At 36.9% G+C, this 24,197-nt stretch overlaps 1 protein-coding gene across 2 annotated transcripts in view; it reads left to right on the top strand.

Annotated features, from left to right (window-relative positions):
• VAMP5 (vesicle associated membrane protein 5) overlaps window positions 1-24,197 on the top strand; it is a 432,229-nt gene that overhangs the window by 31,217 nt on the left and 376,815 nt on the right. The window contains exon 1 of one of the 2 annotated variants that reach the window (XM_044084292.1): window positions 7,047-7,195. The exons of the other annotated variant lie outside the window; for it this stretch is intronic. Coding sequence (XP_043940227.1) covers window positions 7,178-7,195 — 18 coding nt within the window. The 5' untranslated portion in view covers window positions 7,047-7,177. Of the gene's footprint in view, window positions 1-7,046; window positions 7,196-24,197 lie in introns of those variants that run through there. 2 annotated transcript variants of the gene reach the window in all.

Raw genomic sequence — 24,197 nt, 5'->3', positions numbered from 1 at the left:
GGAGATCAGATGGAGAATGAAAAACAGAAAATGTAATGGGAAAGATTTTAGAGAGAGTAGCATATAGGATGAAGAGTGGACTATCATCTTTTCACTTCCAAAATATGTTAGTAAAGCAAGACTGTTTAAAATAGTTGCATGACATAAATTAACCCAAGCAATCAACCTAACAGTAAAATCCATATCACTTCAAAAGTTAGCCTTCACTCAACTTATGATATATAACAATGCATATTACACACTCCTTAGCTTGCATAAATTTAACTCTAAAAATTCACCAACTTGTCGACACTGTAAAGATAAAACTGCAGACCTTCTCTACATGTTCTGGAGCTGTAAATGTGTATTCAAACTTTGGAACTCCCTGAAAGTGCAACTACAAAGTATGGGCTATCAAGTCATCAACGCTCACCTGGGAATTTATGATATTACATATTCCCCCAAATAATTTATCTAAAAACCAAATAAACATCCTTATTAATATCTTTCTATTATTGAAACTCTACATAGCTACTAACTGTCTCTACCCATACAAGAACTCTTGGGAGAATTTCAGAATTTTGGCAATTAAACATATACTAGCCCATAGATATATAATAAACAAACAAACCAAAAATTCCAATCACTTTAAACTTTGGGAACAGATTTTCAACATTATACTTGCATAAACCATTAATTAAAGTTACAGTACAACATACGCAAGAATCCCCACAACATCATGTAGTCATAAATCTAGAGATGGTGACTAACCCTGGAGATCACATTCAGAGGAAGTATATGAAGTTAACTAGCTTTATAAATATTAAGATATGAAAGCATCTATGTATATAGTGTACATATGTTTAATTGTATTGTTTTAGTTATGATTTAGCATAAACTGAACGCAGAAAATATGTATAATACTCATCTGTATATGCTAACTTATGTATTGTTGAAAAATAAATAAATATTATTGAAAAAAAAATATTTGCATGGAAGTATCTGTATAAATATATTTTACATGCCATATAGTCAAAATGTTTGTGGGGAGTTCTGGGAAGCGTTTGAGATGCAATGAGGAAAAAGGAACTTGGAAGCATATTTTTGGGATTGTAGAAGGCTTGAGTACTATAAAAGGATATTGAGGGAATTTTAGGACATGTAGTTAGAAATGGATTGAATTTAACTCCCAAGTTATGATTACTGGGACGTGAGAAGAGGGTAGTGGTAGAGTATAAGGAGATATTAGGAAAGTCAATCATAATAGTGAAGGAAGGGATAACAAAAATGTGGAAGAAGCTAGAGGGGAGCTCAGTAGGTGGGCTATGATAAGAATAATGAGCGAACAGGAAAAGGAAGAGAGAACAGAAGGAAGTGTGGAAGATAGTAGCAGACATAATAGGATTTGGAGAAATCTAAAGAATGGAATGGAGAGAGAATGGGGAATGAAAGGAAAAGCACTGGAGAGTTTGAAGAATAGTTTAGGGAGTGAAGATTTACAAGGGCCGGATGCATAAATATAACAAAAGAATATTATTGGTAGGAAGAATGAGGTTATTGAACAAAAGTTGGGGGAAGTTGAACTTGTATATAGTGTTAATGGGAATGCTTACTTTGGTTTGTAGTTTGTTTACTTTTTAATATTTTCACTTAATGAGTTGTAAGTCTGCAGTTATTCTGCAAAGAAGCATCATTGGACATTATAACATGATTTTCAGTGATATCTTAGGAGTATCACAGAAGGGCTTTGGTGGTTGAAAAGTATTTAAGGGGTGAAGTGAAATGACGAAGCTGTGTGGGAATGTTTAAAGTGGAAATTATAATTTAGATATTGGGTAGAGCTGCCTATGTAATAGGAGGAGACTGATTATGTATACTCTTGGATTAGTGAGTACAGTCAACCATCAGGCTGAATACACAAATGTGTATAAATGAATCCTTATGACGTTATCTGCAAATTGTTAAATGCTTGAATAAAGTGAATCTTAAAATGTATGTGTAACTTTTGTGAGTTTAGTTTTTTTTTTTCACTTGGTAGTGTAGAGATTATGGGAACTGTCACTTTTTCGCTACTGTCAGAGAGTTTTGTTTATTTTCTTTTGTTTTGGAGCTGGATTTCTTCCTGTGGTCAATGTTAATTTACAGTAAGCATGCAGAAGTTAACAGCCAATCATTGTTCATACTTATGACCGTAATTTAGCTTTCATCTTATAATGTGTGGTAGAGAAAGGTCAAATAAAACTTTCTGCATGCCATTATCATATGATAGACTGCAGAAAGACTGCAGATATGGAGAACAAACTGTGTGGTGGAGTGCAAAACCGCCTCTTACAGATGGATAGGTACATTTGAATGCATGGCTGAGGAATCTCTTGTCTGGTTAAACAGAATAGACAGTAGAATTCATAAATATCATCCCACATGAATGTCAGACATAATGCCTTGCAGAACAGCCAGCTGAAAGGTTCAAGATTTGCCTGACATTTCCTTAATTACTGAAATTGTGCACCACTGTAGAGGATGTAGACCGTACTCTTGTGGTGTGTCACCATGTAACCGTGAAGGATGCAACACTTTGCACTTAAAAGGAGGTCTCTGCACAAAACAGTGTGCACAGTATTACCCAGCATTCTTCCTGCAAAAGCACAGCACAACAGAATGGGAACCCTGCCAGGGAACTGCTCTTTCTGTCAGCTTGTTTTCCTCAAGTGGGGTGCTGTGTCAAGGAGATGGAAATTGCATATCCTGAAAATGTACCTTGGTAATTATTTATTACCTCTCTGTGTGTATTACTAGCCAGAGCCACAGAGCAGTATTTGTTGTGTGTGTGTGTGTGTGTGTGTGTGTGTGTGTGTGTGTGTGTGTGTGTGTGTGTGTGTGTGTAAGTCCAGTGTCAGCCAGTATGTCTTGAGTTGCAGTGAGGGTTCACAAAACACAATGTTAGCACTTAGCACTGTGTTGTTTGAGTCTGCGATGTAGGAACACGTTATTATCATTATGGCAGTCCTCATAACGACTGACATGTTGAAATACAAGATTGGTCTTAGCAGTCTTAGGTTCAGCCTGCATGCATAGTTAATGTTACACAAGTGAAAGATGAGCACTAGCGTAACCATTAGTGGATGCGGCGCTTTATACTGGAAGTCTTCAGGTATTTGTGGACCCTCTGTATCTGCAGTTCATGGTGTGATGACCACAGGAGGTCCATAGGCTGTTGCTGTAATTGCAGTGCTGGCTTTATGAGCTTTGAGCTTGTGATATGGTGGTAGTGAGGTGATAATGAAGCCTCCTATATGCAGTGACAACAGTGCCTGCACTCCATGACCCTTCTGTGAATTGCATACAGATGTACATTCATGCATTATGCCTGATTTGCTTACGTTAGTCACAGTGGAGCTTTGTTTGCTGATCTGTAACATGTCATTTGTTGAACTATTGCTTTGGTATTAATGAATCACATGTAGGCTTTCTTTGCTGTTTCCCCATGTACAAGCTGAACTCCTGGAGTAACATGTTAATGAATCCCAAAGTTTGTTCATAATGTTGCATGCTTGGAGAAGTGCATTGTATTTTTATTAAACTACAGAGGCTAATGTAGTACTATATTATTAATTTCTAAGTATGTCATTGCTTAAATGTAGGGTCTATTTTACTCAGAGAACTGGAATTTTTAAACATTTAATGATTCTTGTTTTAAAATGCATTTTTATACATGGACCTTTAAGAACGTTTTTTCATTCTTTTCTATAGTTAGCTAATAGCTCTGTAGAAGTACAGAGAGGGAATTTTTTGCTGAAAGCTGCTGCCATTTTGGAGTAGTTAGAGCTTAGTGGCTCCTAGAGCTGGCAAAGAAGGAACATGCGTCTTTTATCAGAGGTGTTTCTGTGTTACACATTGATTTATTTCTCTCCAACTGTAAAAACTGATAGTAAAGGTGATTTCTAATTATGTAGAGACAATTGTAGACATCTGGAAAATTAGTTGGAAATTTGGAAGGTTCTTACTAAGTTAGAGAAGAAAAGACGAACTGTTACTGTTGCCCTTTCAAGTTTAAGGCCAGGCTAGAATTACAGCTTTGGAAAGAGGACTTGAACCAAAATACATGTATGAATGCACTGACTGAAATACTTTTTTTTTTTTTTTTTTTTTTAAGTATTTCTCAGGGAAGAGAACGGTGCTGTGAGGTGTATTAATAGTTTGGCAGTGTCAACAGGACTGAACTGCCCTAATAGTAGATTATGTAATTAAGTTATGCTTTGATATAAGCATATGCAAAAGTTTGACATGACTTCCTGATAAAGTATTATTCTTTAAGTTGTGGGTCAATACTTTTGAGGATGCCCAGAAGAAACGGTTTTAACAACATGTTTGATTATGACTTGGCTATTTGACATCTGCTGTTATGCATGTTCTTGGATAGTAAACAGATTTAAGTAAAGCATAGTGCTGAATTCTTCATTGGCCAGAAAAGCGGTACAGTACCTCTTCACAAGAACCAGCTGAAGGAACTTTTGCTTGGATCCAATCCCATGGCCTGCTTTGGTAGAAGTTGTAAATGTCCTTTTTCCAAGGTTAATTCTGATCAAGCAAAAGACTGTCCGCATAAGAAACAGACAAGTACAATTAGAGGAAACTGCAGAACAGTATATCACACTGCCTTCAGAAGATCCATGATAGATACAGAAACTATTACTCAGCACTTGGGGTTTTGCTGTCTCTAACACAGCATGCACATGTACCATGTGTGAAGAAAAAATGTGAGGTCGCCATATTATTATGTTATATGAAAGTTTCAAAATGAGTTTTGTTATATGAAAACAATGCATTTACTTTAAATTGCTTAGACCTTGGGGTTATAAAATAATAAGTAAGGGTGGTGAAGGGTTGTACCACCCCTCCCGCTGTTGGAGTGCATATTAGGGCTTATACTCCTGTATACAGGAACTGTTGTTTACTTGGAGTTTGCTGACACTGTAACAGGAATGTACTGTGTGTGGAAAAAATTGCAAGACAGCTGTGTTACTGAGCTAGAAAAGGTTGACGAATGTAACATAACTCGGAATAATATGTTTTTGGCTTCTCAGAATGACCATCATCTTGACCCTAGGCCCGCTCCTCATCTAATGGGTCTATCAGACCCACCTTAACCTCCCCTGGGCTAACACTGACTGATGTCCCGAGCAGATAAGTAGATTGAGGATCGTAGTATAGTGTTATACTGCTGGTAGTAGTGTTTTGCATTGCGTCTTAACTTTCCCACCCCACACTCACACGCATGCCGTTGGGATGTCATCTAAAGTCCATGGCTACTCAGCCCATGCTGCTGCCTTCCCTTGGACTGCTACCCTTGATGTGTCCCCAGCCTACACAGAAGATCGTCTATGGGGGGTGCACATGAGCATATGCCTCCCCCCAAGATGACTTTTGCCCATTTCCCCCTTTCAGCACCTCAGACACATGAGCCATTAATTGAATCTGGATCACTTGGACCATAGTCAAGGCTTTATCAGTATATACTGTGGTATTCATCATCATCATCATCATCATCACCCCCCCCTTTCCCATTTTCTACATGGGATCGAGGTGTTGTGTCAGCTGTCACCATGTCTTTATATGCATTGTCACTCTCCTGCATTCTTCGGCACTCATGCCTGACTGCCTCAGGTCTTCTCTCATGTAACCCTTCCACCTCTATGCTGGATGCCCTTGTTTCTTCTTGCCTTACTGTCTGTCCCAAATCTTCTTCACCAGATTGTCTTCTGCTTTTCGGCACATGTGCCTGAACCACCTTAATCTATTCTCTTTGAACTGTTCTAAACTGGGGCTACTTTGGTTTCTGCTCATTTGTCCTCATTCCTTCATCCGCCCACAGTATCCAGCCACTGTCTTGGGCACTTCATCTCCATCACTTCTAGCTTCCTCAACTGCTCTTCTTTTACTGCCCAGGTTTCTCTATCATGTAGTAGTATTGTCAGACCATTGTTTGGTACAGCTTACATTTCAGCTTTTTTGGCATTCTTCTGTCATATGCTACACCTGACACTCTGTGCCGGTTGACTGTGGCCCCTCTGATTCTGGCTTTGACCTTGCCATTCAGACTTTCCTTCTCTTCAGCCACCCTCCCAGATACTTGAAGCTGTTAACCACTTCCACTACTTTACCTTCTATCTCGGTTCTAGGCTTCTTCTGATTTCTCCCATTCGCTGCCATTACAGGTCTTAATTGTACTCCGTTTCATCCCAAGTGCCTTCAGTTTTGCATTCCATTCCCATATCCTTTGATGAAGTTCTTGCTTAGAGTCTGCCTATAGTGCCACATTGTCTGCATAAAGCAACTTTGTTGATCTGTCCCCTCCCACCTGTTTGCTAATGTAGTCTATCACTTTATGGTTAAGGTCTTTGCCTCCTATGCACAAGGTGCAAGGTTCACTTCTGACCTAAAGTCAGTGCCTGTTTGGAGATTGCGTGTTCTCTCTGTGTCTTTGTGGGGTACATCCCACTTCCAAAAAACATGCTGAGTATTTCCATCTCAAAAACTCACCTAAGACTATACACAATGCCATATAGAGAGAAGAGTTGTGTAGACCAGTTGCTTTCTGTGATGGGTTTGCAAGGCACAATGTTAGAAAAAATTGATGAAGTTTCCCTTGATTCATGTTTAAAAAATAAGTTACTGTATAAAGAAGCACGTTATATTTTAAAGTTTGACACTTTAAGCCCGAAGGGTATGAATTCAGATTTCAATTGGAGAATTTTATTGTAATTGGCAGTTTTACTGCTTTAAGGAGTTTTAAGTATTTCTAATTGACGTATTAATTGTTTTATTGGATAATTACCCATGGTATATGTACATGTGTTTTTTTTCTTAGTTTTTATCTTCCTTGAAGGCTTGTAGCCGAGACGTCAGAAGCAAGTGCAATAAAAGATTTGGTGGTCACTGGTTTGTTGTTTTATATGTACCATTTTATTTTTATTTTCATGTCCAGTGACCCCAATTTGGATTTACCTAGAGTGTTTCGAGATGGTTTGCCTGATTCGCAGCAAAGAATGGGGAGTAATTTCCTTTCACACTGTACTCCGGAAGCAGCTAGTTCTTCATGTGCAGAGGCTGTTATAGGATCGGGTAATAATTTATCTGAACCCTCCACTACCTGGCAAAGATTTCCTTCTCTACAGTTGGAAGAAAATGGGCAACTACTATGAGTCTAGAGACCAAGGTACTGTGTGACTCTTCGGAAAAACTGTTATTTAAAGAGACTTTTGTTTTTTAAATATCCAGAGTCTTACTAAATATATAGAACTGAAAAGCTACAATAAGGCTACTCCCTCCACGTGGTAGCTAGCTCCAAGATGATCCATTTAGCGGGTATTATATATCCCCTTTCTTGTAGTTGCTGGTATGCAAGCACTACATATGTATCCTAGGTCCTTCCTTAGATAAAAACAATTTTTTAATTCTGTTCAGTTAAAAATGACAGATTGCTTACTTCAAAGCACTGGTTCAAACACTAATAACACTTTCCTCGGAGCAAATTTCTTGTAATGGTAACTTGGTTCAATATGATTAGACAGGAAATTACTCATTCATTGGAAGTCACTTCCAGCTACCTTTTTTCCTTGAGTGCAAAACATCCATTCACTGACAACTATATGCTCCGCTTCCTCAGTAGGTACTTCCAAGTCAAGTGTCAATAAATGCAAAAAGCACTAGAACAAGTTGCAAAAAGTTCCTTACTTACATAAAGTGTATTCCTACAAAGGGAATGGAAATTGCAATACAGAGAATGTGATATATATAGCCAGCTGTAAAGTATGTATGTCGTTCTATGTGGGCAAAACTAATAGAAAGTTCAAAGAACGTATCTTACGGCATCTAAGAGACATCAATAACAAGATAGAAGTTAATGCTTTGTATCAGCATATAAAGCACAATCCAGGGCATAGTTTTAAATTTATGATATTAACTCATGTTTCAGTTACAGCACGAGGTGGAGATTTGTTCAACAGAACTGAAAAAATAGAAATGGAATGGATTATGAACTTGCATGCCAGTCAAAGTCCTGGCCTTAACGCAGTAGTCCCCTTAAAAACAGTACTAAAAGAAAGGAGGCTTAGGGGGCGATAATACACTTCTATCATTAAATCACTCCTAAAAGAAATATGACCGAATAACATGACAGTAAAGCTATACAACTAGCTACTAAAGAACATGTGAGAATGGACTCCTCACAAGAGGACAGAATAACCAGTGACATACTTGCAGGAACTCAGGAAGTTAAACTGATTTGGCAGTGTATATATAAAGACAGATTGGATACAAGTAGTAAGTGTATCCAATGAATAATGAAGGCAGAGAGTCTTATTTGAATATAATACCTCATTGGCCAATACCTAGAATACACACAGTATAAAAGGAAGAATAAAGTAGATAAACACAGGATCTGAAGAAGGATTACAACCGAAAGCGCTTATCCATTCCTGAGTCCGGTTTTGAACACAAACACAAGCTTATTTGAAGTTGGCTTTAGAACTAGGAATATTTTGGAACCTGCTCCAGTGACTTTGCAAACAAGCAGTTTGCTGATTCCAGTTGGCTTCAGAAGAAGTTAGAATCATCTGTCATGGAGTTCGTTTTAGTGCACAGGCAGCACGCCAATTTGAAGTTGGTTTTAGACTTTGGAAATTCATCCCGGTGTCCTTGAACATGGGATGCCTATTGGAATCAATTGGCTCTAGAAGAAGGAAGAGCTTTGGGACTTGTCCCCCCCCCCACTTTACACACAGGCTGTATGCTGGTTACAGGTTGGCTTCCAAGTAAGGACCTTTTTTCAACTTGTTCTAGTGCTTTTGCACACATTCAATTTATTGACTTGGAACTTTGGAAGTACCTACTGAGGAAGCGGAGCATATAGTTGTCAGTGAATGGAGGTTTTGCACTCAAGGAAAAAAGGTACCTAGAAGAGACTTCCAATGAATGAGTAATTTCCTGTCTAATCATATTGAGCCAAGTTACCATAACAAGAAATTTGCTCCGAGGAAAGTGTTATTAGTGTTTGAACCAGTGCTTTGAAGTAGGCAATTTGTCGTTTTTAACTGAACAGAATTAAAAAATTGTTTTTATCTAAGGAAGGACCTAGGATACATATGTAGTGCTTGCATACCAGCAACTACAAGAAAGGGGATATATAATACCCACTAAACGGATCATCTTGGAGCTAGCTACCACATGGAGGGAGTAGCCTTATTGTAGCTTTTCATTTTCATATGGTGAAGGCGTACTCCCTAGGCTAGAGCTTGTTCACTTTATCTTTTCATATAAAATATATAGAACTGGATACTACTCTACGTGGCTTAAGAGCATTTAAAGATTCTTCTGCTCCATTCAATTTACAAGATGAAAGATCATAATTTTCATAAACGGTGGGTACATGCAGCTCACAAATGCTCTTTAGAATGGATTTCCATACTGTTAGAGTGTGATAGGGTTACACAGGGTGAGCTGCGCAAAGATATTAACTCTGCTTGTAACAAATTGATCACCCAGACTAACCCTCAGTTTCTTGATAAAGTTTTAAGTGATATTAATAATAAATTAATCAGTCATGAGGAGGAAATAATGGCAAGAAAAAAGAAGAAACTGGTGCGCGACACTCGGGATTACGACAATGGTAAACCCTTCCTCTCTAGAACCAGTCGGAAAAAGACATTTGGTCATGTGTCCTTTGAACAAGGAAATACACAGACTGAACAGCGTTCTTTTTCGTCAGCTGTATCCAGTGAATCGGTTTCTTCTGGGGAAGGTGGTAATGTTTCAGTGAATAATACCACTAATTTTCCATCTCTGCCGAAACCCCAGAACTCGGATGGTATGCAACAGACTTTTCGGGACTTCAACAATGGCCAAGGAGGGTTTAATTCGAGAAAACGGCAACGTGAAGGACAGTTCAATGGTAATGGGCAACAGTGCAATAATCAACGCCCTCAACAGTACCAGTACTCAAAGAAAGGAAAGTGGTAACTGTTTGTCTTATGTAGTTAATTTATCTGGACAGTCGTTGAGTGATGTTGAAATAGCTGTTTTGGAGTCAGAACTGAAATTTATACCCATTGTAATACCACGTTTATATGAAATCAAATGTGATGTTTATAAATTTGTTAGAAAGCTACAGTTAAAATGCTTTTTTTATACTAAAGATGAATTTTCTACTAATTGTGAAATGGTTGATGAAATTGATTCTGTATCTGATAATGAAAGTGTTTTTTCATGTACTTCTGATGAATTGATTAATGCATACTATACGTTTGATACTAGTAATATTTGTTCTAATTATAAATTTACAGCTATTATTAGTAATGAAATTATGAAATCATTTTATCAAATGCTGAACTTTTCTGTTGCTTTAGAAATTGATATTTTTTTTAAAAAAATTAATCATGTTGAATATAACCTTACAAAGGCAGAATGGCCTGCTTTGAAGAATCTAAGGGGAAATAATAATTTGATTTTCAAACCTGCTGACAAGGGTAATAGACTGCTGATTTTAGATGTATTAAGTTATTTGGAAATGTGTTATGCACATCTAAATGATGTAAATGTATATGAAAGAGTACATATTTCTACATATATGTTAGCTCAAGAACAGTATTTGGAGTTAATTAACAAGGGCGTAAGGTTAGGGTTTTTTTCCAGTGAGGATGCTAAAAAGAAGTTTAATGTAGATCAGGCCTTTATGGCCTGTTTCTACTGTTTGCCTAAAATACATAAAATTTTGGAGCATCCCCCTGGACGCCCTATTGTTTCAGGCAAACAATATTTTTTGTACAATATGGGCTGTTTACTACATCATCTATTATTGCCAAAAGTTATGTCTTTACCTGCTTATGTTAAGGATGTGTTTGATTTTTTGGAAATAATCAAAAATGTGCATTTGAATGAAAATATGTGTTTTATTACACTTGATGTCAGCAGCCTCTATACTAATGTTTCACATACATTTGGTATGGAGGCGGTAAGTTTTTTTTCTAGGTGAATGCCCTGCTACTGAATTTATTTCAGAATTATTGTATTTTTGTGTATGTAACAATTTTTTTGAATTTAATAATGAGATATTTAAACAATTATGAGTTACAGCTATGGGGGCAGTATTTGCCCTCTCATATGCAAACTTAAGTATGGGATTACTTGAGTATGAGTATATATATAAAGCTGAATTTTACATTAAGTTTGTTAAACATTATGCCCGCTTTATAGATCTTATTTTTCTATGTGAGGGGAGAGAAAATGAAGTAGGCAGCTTTGTGGACTCTTTACAAATGTATAGATTTGGACTCAAATTTGATGGTGTACAGAAGGGTAAACAAGTTTCTTTTTTAGATGTAGATCTTGATATCTCCAAATCTTGGGGTCTACATACTCGGGTACACAGAAAGTTTGATGGGGATATTTATTATTTAAAAGCTACAAGCTGTCACCCCCCACATACAGTAGATGCTTTACCTTTTGGTGAGTTAACTCGAATATATAGATTGTGTAATGTTGATTCTGAGTTAAGAGAGGAAATCTCAAAAACATGTAACATGTTTTACTGTAGAGGTTATAGTAGTCAAGTTATCTCTAAAGCGGTTTCTAAAGTTAAGGATAGATGCAGTGGAACATCAGTTAAGCCATTTAAATATGGCAGTAATTCAGTGAATGTTAATATGGATATATATTTTACTACTACTTATAGTCCCTTTAGTGATACTCTGATTAATTTAGTAAAATATTATTGGAATTGTCTTCAGTTTAAAAAAGTACATCCTTGGCTCCCTAAGCAACTTAAATATCTTATAAGGTGGGAAGAAGTTTGAAAAATATGTTAGTTAGAGGAAAGTTTGTTATGCCCCCAGTAGTCCTACATCCTAGTATCTCATATACAGGAACACAAACATGTGGCAGGTGTAAGGCTTGTAAATATGTTGTAAATAATTTTGAATATATTAATGGAAGAAAGTTTCAGGTTAAAGGTAGTTTTAAATGCAATACACAAGGCATTGTTTATGCCCTGAAATGTCCCTGTGATAAGATTTATATTGGACAGACCAAGAGAGCCTTTAAAGTTAGACTGCTAGAACACATTAGGGACATAAGCAATATGAAAGAATCTAGTTCAGTAGCGATGCATTTTCAAGCTGTACATCAAAGTTCTGTGATGGGTTTGCAAGGCACAGTGTTAGAAAAAATTGATGAAGTTTCCCTTGATTCATGTTTAAAAAATGTTACTGTATAAAGAAGCACTCTATATTTTAAAGTTTGACACTTTAATCCCGAAGGGTATGAATTCAGAATTCAATTGGAGAGTTTTATTGTAGTTGGCAGTTTTACTGCTTTAAGGAGTTTAAGTATTTCTAATTGATGTATTAATTGTTTTATTGGATTATTAGCCATGGTATATATACATGTGTTTTTTTCTTAGTTTTTATCTTCCTTGAAGGCTTGTAGCCAAGACGTCAGAAGCAAGTGCAATAAAAGATTTGGTGGTCACTGGTTTGTTGTTTTAAACCATTTTATCTTTATTTTCTTGTGGTTTGTCAATTGCTTTGGGCATCTACTGTGGCATGCAGTACCCTCACATCAGGAGAACATTGATCATAGACAGCAAGCTGTGACAGGACTAGCCTCTCGATGGTGTAAAATATGGCTTAGGATGAAGAACCCTGTATACTATGGTATTGCCACCCACAAACTAATTTGTGGAGGATTCAAGTTTGGGGTGGAAGAGTTGTACACTCCACAAAGATTGTAATAGTTCCAGCAAACATTGATCAGACAGAATGACAGACTGAAAAAAAATATGATCCCAGCAGTTCCACATTAGCCTCCTAAAGCAGAATTTGCAGAAACACAGTTCAGGGGGATATCAAGATGGCTGCTGTCCTGTAAGCAGTGCTGAACCACAGAGTAGCAACTTATCTAAGAATTTTTCACCAGACATAAGTGAGACAAAATCATCTACAATCAATTTCAACCAAAACCGGCAATGAATATACTGCTTTACCTACTTGAGGGGTTAAAATCTTAAAAAGTTCAAGAGAATTGTAAGATTGCTGCAGATTGGATACGGAGCGTACGCCACATGTGGAACTTCTATGCTGACTGCACCTAGGCCGGATTAGATCTGAATACAGCACAGAGAAAGAAGTGCCTGAGTCCCAGCAAGGAGGGTAAATAAAATGTCACACGAACTGGATCTAATGGATAGTCAAGTTACCAAAACAAAATTTTCTTCATTAGCCTCCCCTGAAAAGGATATTACTTCTAAAAGAGCCAGAACAAATAAACTTCAGGAGGCCAGTAAAACCACAAATAAGAATAAATCAGAATCTTCCAACTTAGAGGATCTAAAAACTGCACTTCAGCCTATACATGAGGCAATTCAAAACCTTTCTACTCAATTGCAAACAGTCAGATTATCATTAGACAAGATTCTCACAAGGATGGACAAAATAGAGTCTAAAATCATGGATCAGGATGGCAAAATAGAGAATATACAGAAGTTGTCTGACTCTAATACAAATTCTATCCAGGATTTACAAAGAAAAGTAATGGATCTTGAAGCCAGATCCAGATGCAATAACATTGTTTTAAGGGGCATCCCAGAAAGTATAGAGCAAAACAAGGTTCTGGAAAGCATAACTGCAATATTCTCTCTTTTCTTAGGAAGCGACTCAGAAGCTAAACAAATTACCATCGAAAGAGCACACAGGGCTCTTAGATCATCTCCAGTTTTAAACAAACCAAGAAATATGTACACTAAAATACTGAATTATCAACATGTGAATAAACTTCTGTTAGCTGCTAAAAGTAAAAAGTTTGTTGAATGGAACGGCTTTAAGATAACTATATCACAAGATCTGCCACCTCAAATAAAGTTAGAAAGACAGAAACTAGCCCCTTTCTGTGCCTTTTTGATCAACAAACAGATTAAATTCCAAATGAAATACCCTAACGTGCTTCAATTCTCGCATCAAGGAATTAAGTACTCAGTTAACAATAATAGTGAAGCAGCATCAATCTTTATTAAAATCTTCAAGATAAATCCGGAGAAGGAATCACATAAGGCATAAGTAGAGAAATGGAACTAAAATTCAGTTTGCCATTAGAAATATGACAAATTACGCTCACTAACGTAGTCTGGCGGTGATTACCCTTACCTGCTTCAGCCTCTTCTCTGATTTTATTCTTGGGTGCCTTGCCCGATGGAATCGGTGTTTTTCCAGGCCTAACATCCTCATGGTCGGCTGCAACATCGCTAAACTACAATTCCCTATAGACCGGATCTTCAGATGAACTTTTATGTTCGCTTTGACCTTATCTCCCAGAGTGCAGCGGTTCATTAAAGCTGCAGTAATTATTAGGTTAGGAGATAACCCAGGAAAAAGAAAAGAAAAAACAAAAAGGAATAAAAGAAGAACATTTGTCGCTAATCCATGAAGTTTATAAAGTGGATGATTTAATATGCGCTGTGTTGATCGACTTAAGAACTTCCGGTGAGTAACTGTTCTCCCTAAAGAGCTCTGATAATATGAGTCTGCAGTTAATTTGATTAGACCACGCAAATCCTATTTCTAAATGATAGTGTATCTACAGTGTAGCAGCGCAGAAGCTAAACTCCCTGCTCATTTAACAGCAGTTTTGACAATGCTAATATTGTTCTTTTAGACTAACTAGCTTTGGCAAACGAGACTGTTTATGGACTAACTATGTCGCTGCAGCTATTTTGGACTGTTATTTTCTGGATGGAAGGAAAGTTTTTATAAAAACATAATATTGTTGCTTAATACATATGAAACATGTTGGTTTCAGTTTAATGTACCTTGGCGAATGTTTTTTTTTTTTTTTTTTTAGTGATATCTAGGGTCTGATCTTATAGAGGGTACTTTATTCCCCCGTCACAACATGGATTGACCTGGTATGATTTAGAACTTTTTTTAAATTTTTTTAAGTCTCACTCATATGCTTAATATATCAAAAGGTTTTCTTTTTCTGCTAGCTCATTGGTTATGAGCAGTGGTAAACCAACATGGTAAAGAGTGTGTGATCAAAGAACTGGCTATACAGTGATCTTTACAGGAAATGTCTGTAAGACTTCTATTTATACTTGTATGGCCTTGAGAATGTTATTATACCTCTGCTGTACGAGGGGGGGATGAGTACTAAATACATATGAGGCTAGGTTTCGACTTATATGCTAATGTAAGATTAAAGGAACACAGTGTCAAAAATATCATAACCTTCAGCTTGTTGTAATGCAGTTTATTACCCTGCGGAGAGGTTGTGGAAGATTCTGTAGTATTATTGTCGAACTTTCTTCAAGTTCAATCTGCAATTTCATGTTTAGATAGTGTTGATATTAAACATTAATGTTATATAGAAGAATCACAATTATAACAGATTCCTTTTAACTATTTGTTTACATAACTTTGTTTGGATATTATGGAGATCTCACAATATCTCTTATTTGTGCTATGATCTGTGGACCAGGGTTGGTTTGTAAGGATAGTTCAGTTTTCTATGCTCTGTAGAGATAGGTTTTTCGGGATGGGATACTTCTCAAGATGTGAGGTCAAATTAATAAAAATGAAAAAGATTTGTTATTTTCTCAACTTATCAGTTTTTTTTCAATCAGGCAGGCGTATCCCATGCTCTTCCAGGTTAGGAGATTTAGTGGATAGGCACAGGATTTTAACAGGAAGAGTCCCTCATCTGTATCCAGAGAAAATATTTTATCTATGGCATCCTTCTGTACTGAGTCTATTTACCCAGACAATTATTATACACAAGCAAATATTACATTCCTTAATGACTGCATGTGGACATTAGCTTCATGGAATGTTAAGGGGCTGCAGGCAGATAATAAAAGAAAATTCTTTTTACATTTAGTTTTCAAAGCCAAATTGGATTTTATTATGGTACAGGAAACCCATTTATTAAATGAACAGTGGAATCCCATTCTGAGGAAAAAGTGGATTAAAACTATTATAGCCGCAGGAAATAAAACTAATAAGGCAGGGGTGGCTATCATCATCAAAAACTCATTTCAGTATGATATCATAAGACAGGATTCAGATCCAGAAGGTAGATGGTGCTACTTCGTAACTGAAATTAATCTTTTAGATAAACCAATTTTAGTTATTAATATTTATGCTCCGTGCACTTTGCAACAGAACTTTCTGATGAATATCTATAATTTGCTAAGGTCCTTCCCCAACCACTACTACATCTTAGGGGGAGATTGGAACTCCATTCAAGATCCAGAGGCAGACAGAACCAATACTAAATCTAAGTAAAATATTCAAGCTTCAACAGCAATCTTTGAAATTAAAAGCGACTTCAACTTATTTGACCCACATACCAGTCATTCTCCACATATGCCCAATAAAGGGTTTACTTTTTTTCTCTCAATGTTATAAGTGTTGGTCCAGGTTGGATTTCTTCTTAATTTCTGATATCTTTTTGAATTATGTCCTCTCATTTTATACAGAACCTAGGTTTTTCTCAGACCATTCCAGAATCACATTGGTTATAGATTGGGCACATAACTACACCCCGAAAAAGAGAACATTATGGTGGCACCTTAACTGTAATTTACTTAAAAATTATGATAATAGGCAAGAAATTGACAAACTTCTTGACAAATGTATTTTATCCATATCTGAGGATGACCGGCCGATTGATATAATAGGGGCTACCACAAAAGCAATGATCAGAGCGGTGTTAATTAATAAATCTTCGTTCCATAAGAAAATTACTCTCAATAAAGAAAATAGCATCAAGAAAGAAATAGCTAAACTTGAACTAGAATTACAACAGAATTACTCATTGAATTTGGAAAATAATGTATCCCAACTTCAAGGAAATCTGTTATCACTGCAAGCAGAGAACCTATCGTTTCAGGAAATTAAAACCCTAGCCAACTACTCGCAATGGGCTCAACTCCCTTCTAAATTTTTAGCAAGGTTACTTAACCACCATAAACCTATCCCCACTATTTCAGAGATTACTTTCCAAGATAAAAAATATAGTAATGCACAGGATATAATCAAAGTATTTGAGGAGATCTATACAAATGTTTATAATCCCCTTCCTCCGTCTTATGATGAACAGGAATTGCATTTATTTCTTAAGCAATTAATATTCCCCAAAATTAATGAACAACATCAAGATTCTCTACTGGCTGATTTTACGCAAACCAAAATTATTACAGCAATTAATAGTTTAAAGAGTAATAAAGCACCGGGCCCAGATGGCTTTTCAGCTGAATTTTATAAATGTTTCATTTCAAAAATTTCAACTATACTGTATCATCTTTTTATATATATTACACAATTTGGTATTAGTGATCTCCATTTAAATGCTTCTAGAACTATTTTACTTCCTAAACCTAATTCTGACACGACAAACCCTCACAACTATAGGCCCATTTCTATTATTAATTTAGATATTAGAATTATGGCGACTGTCTTAGCTACCAGAATTAGATCTGTTATCACAAATATTATATCTCCAGAACAATCTGGATTTATTAATCATAGGCAAATAGTGGACCAAACACTTACTCTTGATGCAATGATATCATTATCTTTAGTGAAACAAATACCCATATATACATTAGCTATCGATGCGTCTAAAGCATTTGACCGAATTAACAAGGGAGTTCTTAACAGCTATTCTTCCAAAATTTAACATTCCTACACAATTCATCCAGTATATTAATACCCTTCATATGATGGCTTATACCATTTTACAAATAAATAAACATAGTTCAACTAGAATAGAAATTAATAATGGGGTAAGACAAGGTTGTCCCGTATCACCTCTCTTATTTAATATGTTTATTGAACCATTATTTCTACTAATAAAACAGAAAACTTTTTACAATATCCCAGTTTTATTTAATACAAAAATTTCATTTTCTGCCTATGCAGATGATTTAAACATATATTACTCCCTTCCCAGTTCAGATTTCTGTAAAATTATAAAATCAATAGCCACATTCTCCAAGTTTTCTAACTATAAAATGAACATGGAAAAGTCGATATTCTTCCCCTTAAAATACCTTCTCACAGTACCCCAGTGTATTTACCCCACAGAAAATCAAGATTAAAGACCAACTGCATTATCTGGGAATCTCATTTTATCATGACTCATATAAATACTATCAGGAAAATTTAAGTAATTTATGGCTAACTATACAAAAAGACCTGGACAGATTGGTACAACTTAAGCTTCCTTTCTTATCCAAAGTTGCCATCATAAAAATGAATGTACTCCCGAGATTGTTATTTGTATTCAATGCATCTAACACCCTGATACAAAATAAATTCTTTAAGAACACCCAAACACAACTCTCGAAATTCCTATGGTACCCCAAACCCACCAGAATAAGTTACCAGAAACTTATATACCCTAAGGAAAAAGGTGGTATGGGCCTCCCCGACCTTAGACTATACTATGAAATTAACAAGTGTAGCAGAATAATCACCATCGCAGAATATAAGAATGATCCCACTAAGTGGTACCCGATCTGGGTGAAATTATATTACAACTATGTTAGATCATTACAGTTTAACCCGAAGGCACTCCCCTTTTTGGATAAGGACAGCAGGAAGAATTATAGATTACATAGGGATCTAAAGGATTCATAATCATTCAGAATCTATTTGATTCCTTGAATTTATTTTCTGCTTATATGACACTTCAGCCCATTCACCTTAATCCTAACATCAAGTTAAATGATAGGATGATTAACCTAGATCTTTATCCACTGCTGAGGGATAAATCTGTAGTAGATTTTCTTCCATTTAAACATGTCTCAGTAGCTACCATGAGGAACAAATTAAATCTCCAGCCCAAATATACAGTCATATTAAGACAATTAAAAGAGGTATGTTGTAAATTCTGGGATGGTCTTAATATCTCAGACACAGATATATCTACATATAGAACCTTATGGGGCTTGTTTCATAGTAAAAAAAAAATGATCTCGAATGTATATAAAGTTATTATCTCTATTAAATACAATAAAGAATGTATACATTCTAGCTACTGGACGAAACAGGATTCAACGATTACAACCAATAATATTGCCCAAGCTGTTCAGAAATTCTCCAAATTTATACCCCTTCAAAAACTAAGATATACACAACTTATGATATTAAATAACGCTTATTATACACCTCAAGTGTTAAGTAAGTTGTACCACGAAACGCCAACGAACTGCCAATTTTGCCCTTCCCAAGTGGCAGATATTCACATATTTTGGAACTGTAAATGCTCATGCAAGCTCTGGTGTGCTTTAAGGGTTACGTTAGAAAAGATGGGATACGAGAAAACTTTATCATGGAAATTTACTCTCCTACATATTCCTCCTCCAGGAATTACAAAAAATCAAATACATGTTTTGATTGCATTATTTATGTTATTAAAATACTACATCACGTTAAATTGGAAAAATAGGATAGCACTGTCATGGGAAGGTTTTAGGCAAGTAGCCAGAAAGCAATTATACGCACACAAGTATCTGTGGTATTCCATGAAGCAGCAGCCGTTACAGAAGGAGTTTTGGAAAATCTTACTGGATCATATTTTGATATGATATTACTGACAATGTATGAGTTTTATTCCTTTAGGATATAGATGAGATCTGTATATAGCTGTTATTAGTGTGTAGTATGTTTATATGTCAAATTTGTATTTGATGTGTTTGTATGTTATTTCTGGAGCATCTAAACCTAATAAAAAGATTTATAAAAAAAAAAAAAAAAAAGAAAAAGAAACACAGTTCAGTGGAAAAGTACAGCTGTCTGAACGTCATTATGTAGAAATGCATTATACTAAAAACTGTAAAGACAGAAATAGAACTATGTAAATAGAAAAAAATATATTATACAAGAGAGCTTCACTCCCACACATTTCCTTACTTTATACAATAGTTTCAGAATGAGTTAGCATTGTTATGTGCAAACAAATAATTGTATTTACTTTGAACTGCATTGACTTTGGACTTAAAAAGTCGGGTAAAAGGGGCCATGGGTCTAAGCTCCTCTCCAGCAGTTGAGGTACAGTAGGGCTTATCCCCTGCATAGCATATTTTTCTAGTCTTATTTTTTTTCTGTACCACTTTTCATGTAATGAGTTTTACTCATTTATGTTTTTATTGAAATGTTTTCTGTGACCTTTTTTTTTAATTTCTGCTTCAGCAAGCCGAACAAGAACTGGTTCCAGCAGATATCCTGTTACTCAATAAGGTTTATTTAAAAAAAAAAAAAACAAACAACTGTGCCAGACATGGAAATGGCAAAGCAGAAATGCTGAATTAACAACTTTAGGAGATTGTAGGATTAATGTCCTTGATGAAATCAAGACAGTCCAACTGAAAGTGAGATTCTAATAGTCATAGAAGGCACAAAAACGCTTTGTAGCAAGGAACAATGCTAAGACGTTTCAGGCGATTTGGACATACCTCGGTTGATAAACTGCTGAAATCACTGGTTAACTCCTGCATTACGTACCCTGTATGTGAACAGCTGTGAAGCATGCAGTAGTATAGCAACTTAAGTTTTATTCAGCTATGGGATTATCACTGGCTAAGACATACAGTGATATAGCTACCACGGACATACAGGAGGAATTAGAGCATATGTATAATATCCTTTGCATAATTAATCATTTATCCTTATAGTTTGTGAGTGAAAAGAATGCCTGTAAGATTCTAAGAAAATGTTAATTCATTTCTAAGCATTTACAGTTGACTGAAAATGTATATTGACAGTGGAAGGTAACTGAACAACGAAGCAGTGAAAAATGAGTCTTGACATTTTCAACAGTCTTAGCTACATACAGACAGCAGAGTAGGTTGAAAGGATTCTACTGTGAAAGATCAAGTCTCAGACCCACCAAACATAAATAGATATATCCTAAACCATTGAGAAATACCTCCTAGAACCACTAAAAGACATTAAACATAAATCAGATTTTTTGCATGAGAGAGCCAACACCTTTTTGTAAGAGAATTTCACCTCTAAGTCCCTTACTCAAAGTGATTTGCCAATAAAAATAATTTTACCTGTGCACCACAGTATGCGTTGCATAAACTCCCATTTCAGCTTTTCTTCCATCAACTAATATTTTGGGGTTTTTTTCACTATTAAAAAAATACCTCTAAAATGACATTTTCCACAAAATGGTGCCACAGAGTATAAACCGTAAATGTTAACCAATGTGGAATCATCATGGGGAAAGCATGAGATGCAGCCATTAAAGTCTCTGGATGCACCACATGCTGTCCAGAAGGTGGCATCATTATAGGATAGCCTAAATTTATTTGAGCCATGGTTTTAATACAAACTTACAAAGCTTTTCATTAAAATACAGTCAAAGAACATGACAAGTAAAGTTGTAGGATATGCTCTGTGGCACTTAACTTATCAGATGCTGTGAAGTACATGTTCTTCATGTTTCACTGTTGCAGTCATCACATTTGGTTTATCTGCTTGCAGTAGCCCTCAGTCGGCCTGATTATCAAAGTCTTGGGTCCTGCGTCAGTTGCTGTCTTATCTTCCGTGACGTCAGGTAGTCAGGGGTATAAAGCATGAAGCTGACACCATTACATCAGTCTTTCTTGCCGTGTGGTGCCGGAAGCAGAAGCAGTTCACAAGTGCCAGTTGGCCGACTCCTGAAATTTTCTTTTTCGAGTTTCAGAACCAAAGTCTTCAACTAAAGCTAAGTACCCCGTTGGGGAAACTTTTTCTTGCTCTTTACCGATGTCAGTAAAAGTTAATAATTGCATTTCTTGTGGAAAGCAACTACCTCATAAAGATTTTCATTCGTACTGTATTCCTTGCCTAGGCCCTGACCACGACGTACCTCGCTGTCGATTTTGTGCCTTATTTAACCAACAAACTATCCGTCATCAGTATGTTTATGCTTCTAAATATTTTAGTTCAATTATCCAGATATGTCTTCGGTAAGTCATCCGACTACCGACATTCCAAAAAAAATAAAGATAAAGACAAAGACAAGCTGCCTAGGTCCAAAGCTGCTGACGACACTTCTCCTAAGCCAGTCGCCAGTTCACCGGTACTCAGTGAGGTGCTTTCGCAGCCTCTGATACCTGCTACTTCAGATTCGCAGGCCTCTACTGAGACCCATTCTGCGAGATGCTTCAACTGTGGAACCTGAGGATGTCTCTACCTTGGATGGGTCCGGAGCCGCTGTGCAGGCACCGGTTTCTGAGGGTGTATTCAGGCCTACTGACTTGCATATTAAACCAACGCCATCTTCTTCTTTAAGGCCTAAAACTCGAACCATGCCTAGAAAACCGACATCCAGACCGCATGCTCAGGCCTCTATGCCTAATAAACAAATGATAACAATGGCTGAAGATCTTATTAATTTAATCAGGGGAAGCCAACCTTCCCCTTCTAAGAGACCTAGGACTGAATTTGCTTATGACTCTTCTGACCAGGATTTTGAAATTTCTGTTTCTTCTGATGACCAGGATTTACCCTTATCTACCTATGAGGATTCTGATGCAGAGGACTGTATTCCCTCTGCTTCCCCTCCAGAGGATTTCTCTTTTGGTGAAACCTTGCATATTCTTAGGGAGCATTTCTGCTGGGAAAGCCAAGATTACTCTGATTCTAAATAGAGGCTTAGGGATTTCTTACTCCTGCCACAACACAGGCCTTTAGCTGTCCCTCCTGTACTAGACATTGTTGATGATGCCTTTTCGGAATCTAGTTTGGCCCCTGATTCTTTACCTCCTGCTCCCAGAAAACCTGATAGATATTACAGAGTTCCTGACTCTCACAAGTTCCTTTTTAAAAATCCTACTGCGGATCCTGAGACCATTTCACAGAGACCCAAGGGCATTAAGGCTACTACTGCCAAAAATCCTACCCCTTCTGATAGAGACTCCAGGGTGCTGGATAGATGGGGTAAGAAGGTATACACTTCTGCAACCTTGGTCATTAGGGCCTTAAACTGTCAGTTTCTCATGTTAAAGTATCAGCACCATATTATTGGATTGCTTAAACAGAAAATGATGTTGATTCCTGACTGTGCTGAAAATAAAGATTTACAGGATTTAATGCATTCTGCTGAACAGGTTGGAAAACATACTTTGCAAAGTGGTTTTGATTCATTAGAAGCATCTTGCAGGGCTGCTGTCACTGGGTCTGTACTTAGAAGGCATGCTTGGCTTAAGGAGCAATCTTTGCCAGATCATGCTAAAGCTAAATTGTTGAATGCTCCCTTAAATCAGGACCGCCTTTTTGGCAACAAAGCAGAAGAAGTTCTTAAAAAAATGGAGGAAAAAACTAAATCAATGCAAACCGTTAAGGATTTCCTACAAGTACAGCCTCCAAGGTTTAGTAGGCATTGTCCCTCTAAGAATTGGTCCTTTCTTACCTCTTGCAGGCCTTCTCAGTACAAGCCCAGAACAGGCAGAACCCCCAGGTTTCAGTCCCAGGGTACACACAGGACTAAGCAGTCGGGGGCTTCCACTTCCAAATCAGGGAGTACTAAGACTCCCCCCTATGGTAAGCTGTCTCAATGACTTAACCTTAAAACTTCCAAGCACTTCTCAGCTGTCTGCTCCTTTAGGGGGAAAGATTGCTCTGCAGGCCAAAAACTGGAAACTCATTACCCAGGACAAATGGTTTTTAAATATAGTTTCCCAAGGATACAGATTTCACTTCCACACGTTATCAACCCCAAACAGTTGGCCAGATCTACCCCCAAATCAGTGGGCAGAGGCTCAAAAGCTAGTACTCTCTCTCTTAAGCATAAAGGCTATTCAGACTGTACCAGAAGAGGAAAAGGGACAAGGTTTCTACTCAAGACTTTCCCTCGTACCCAGAAAAGACAATTCATGGCATCCTGTCCTGGACCTTTCCATCTTAAACACTTTTTTGGTGATTCCAAAATTCAACATGCTTACTCTTCACCAGTTGCTTCCTATGCTAGGCATGGTTGGCAACACTGGATCTAAAGGAAGCCTACCTGCACATCTCAATCGGGGAATCTTGCAGAAGGTACCTATGCTTTAAAGCAGGCTACATGCACTATCAGTTCTCTGCACTGCCCTTTGGCTCATCTACTGCACCCAGGGTATTCACAAAGTGCCTAGCTCCAGTCATTGCATTTTGCAGGCAAAGAAAAATTCAGATATATCC

The sequence above is a fragment of the Protopterus annectens genome, chromosome 9.part0 (genome assembly GCF_019279795.1).
Source record: "Protopterus annectens isolate FY-2018-M chromosome 9.part0, PAN1.0, whole genome shotgun sequence".
NCBI classification, from domain to species: domain Eukaryota; kingdom Metazoa; phylum Chordata; order Ceratodontiformes; family Protopteridae; genus Protopterus; species Protopterus annectens.
Note: the sequence above shows the minus strand (reverse complement) of the source record. Positions and strands in the feature narration are given on the sequence as shown.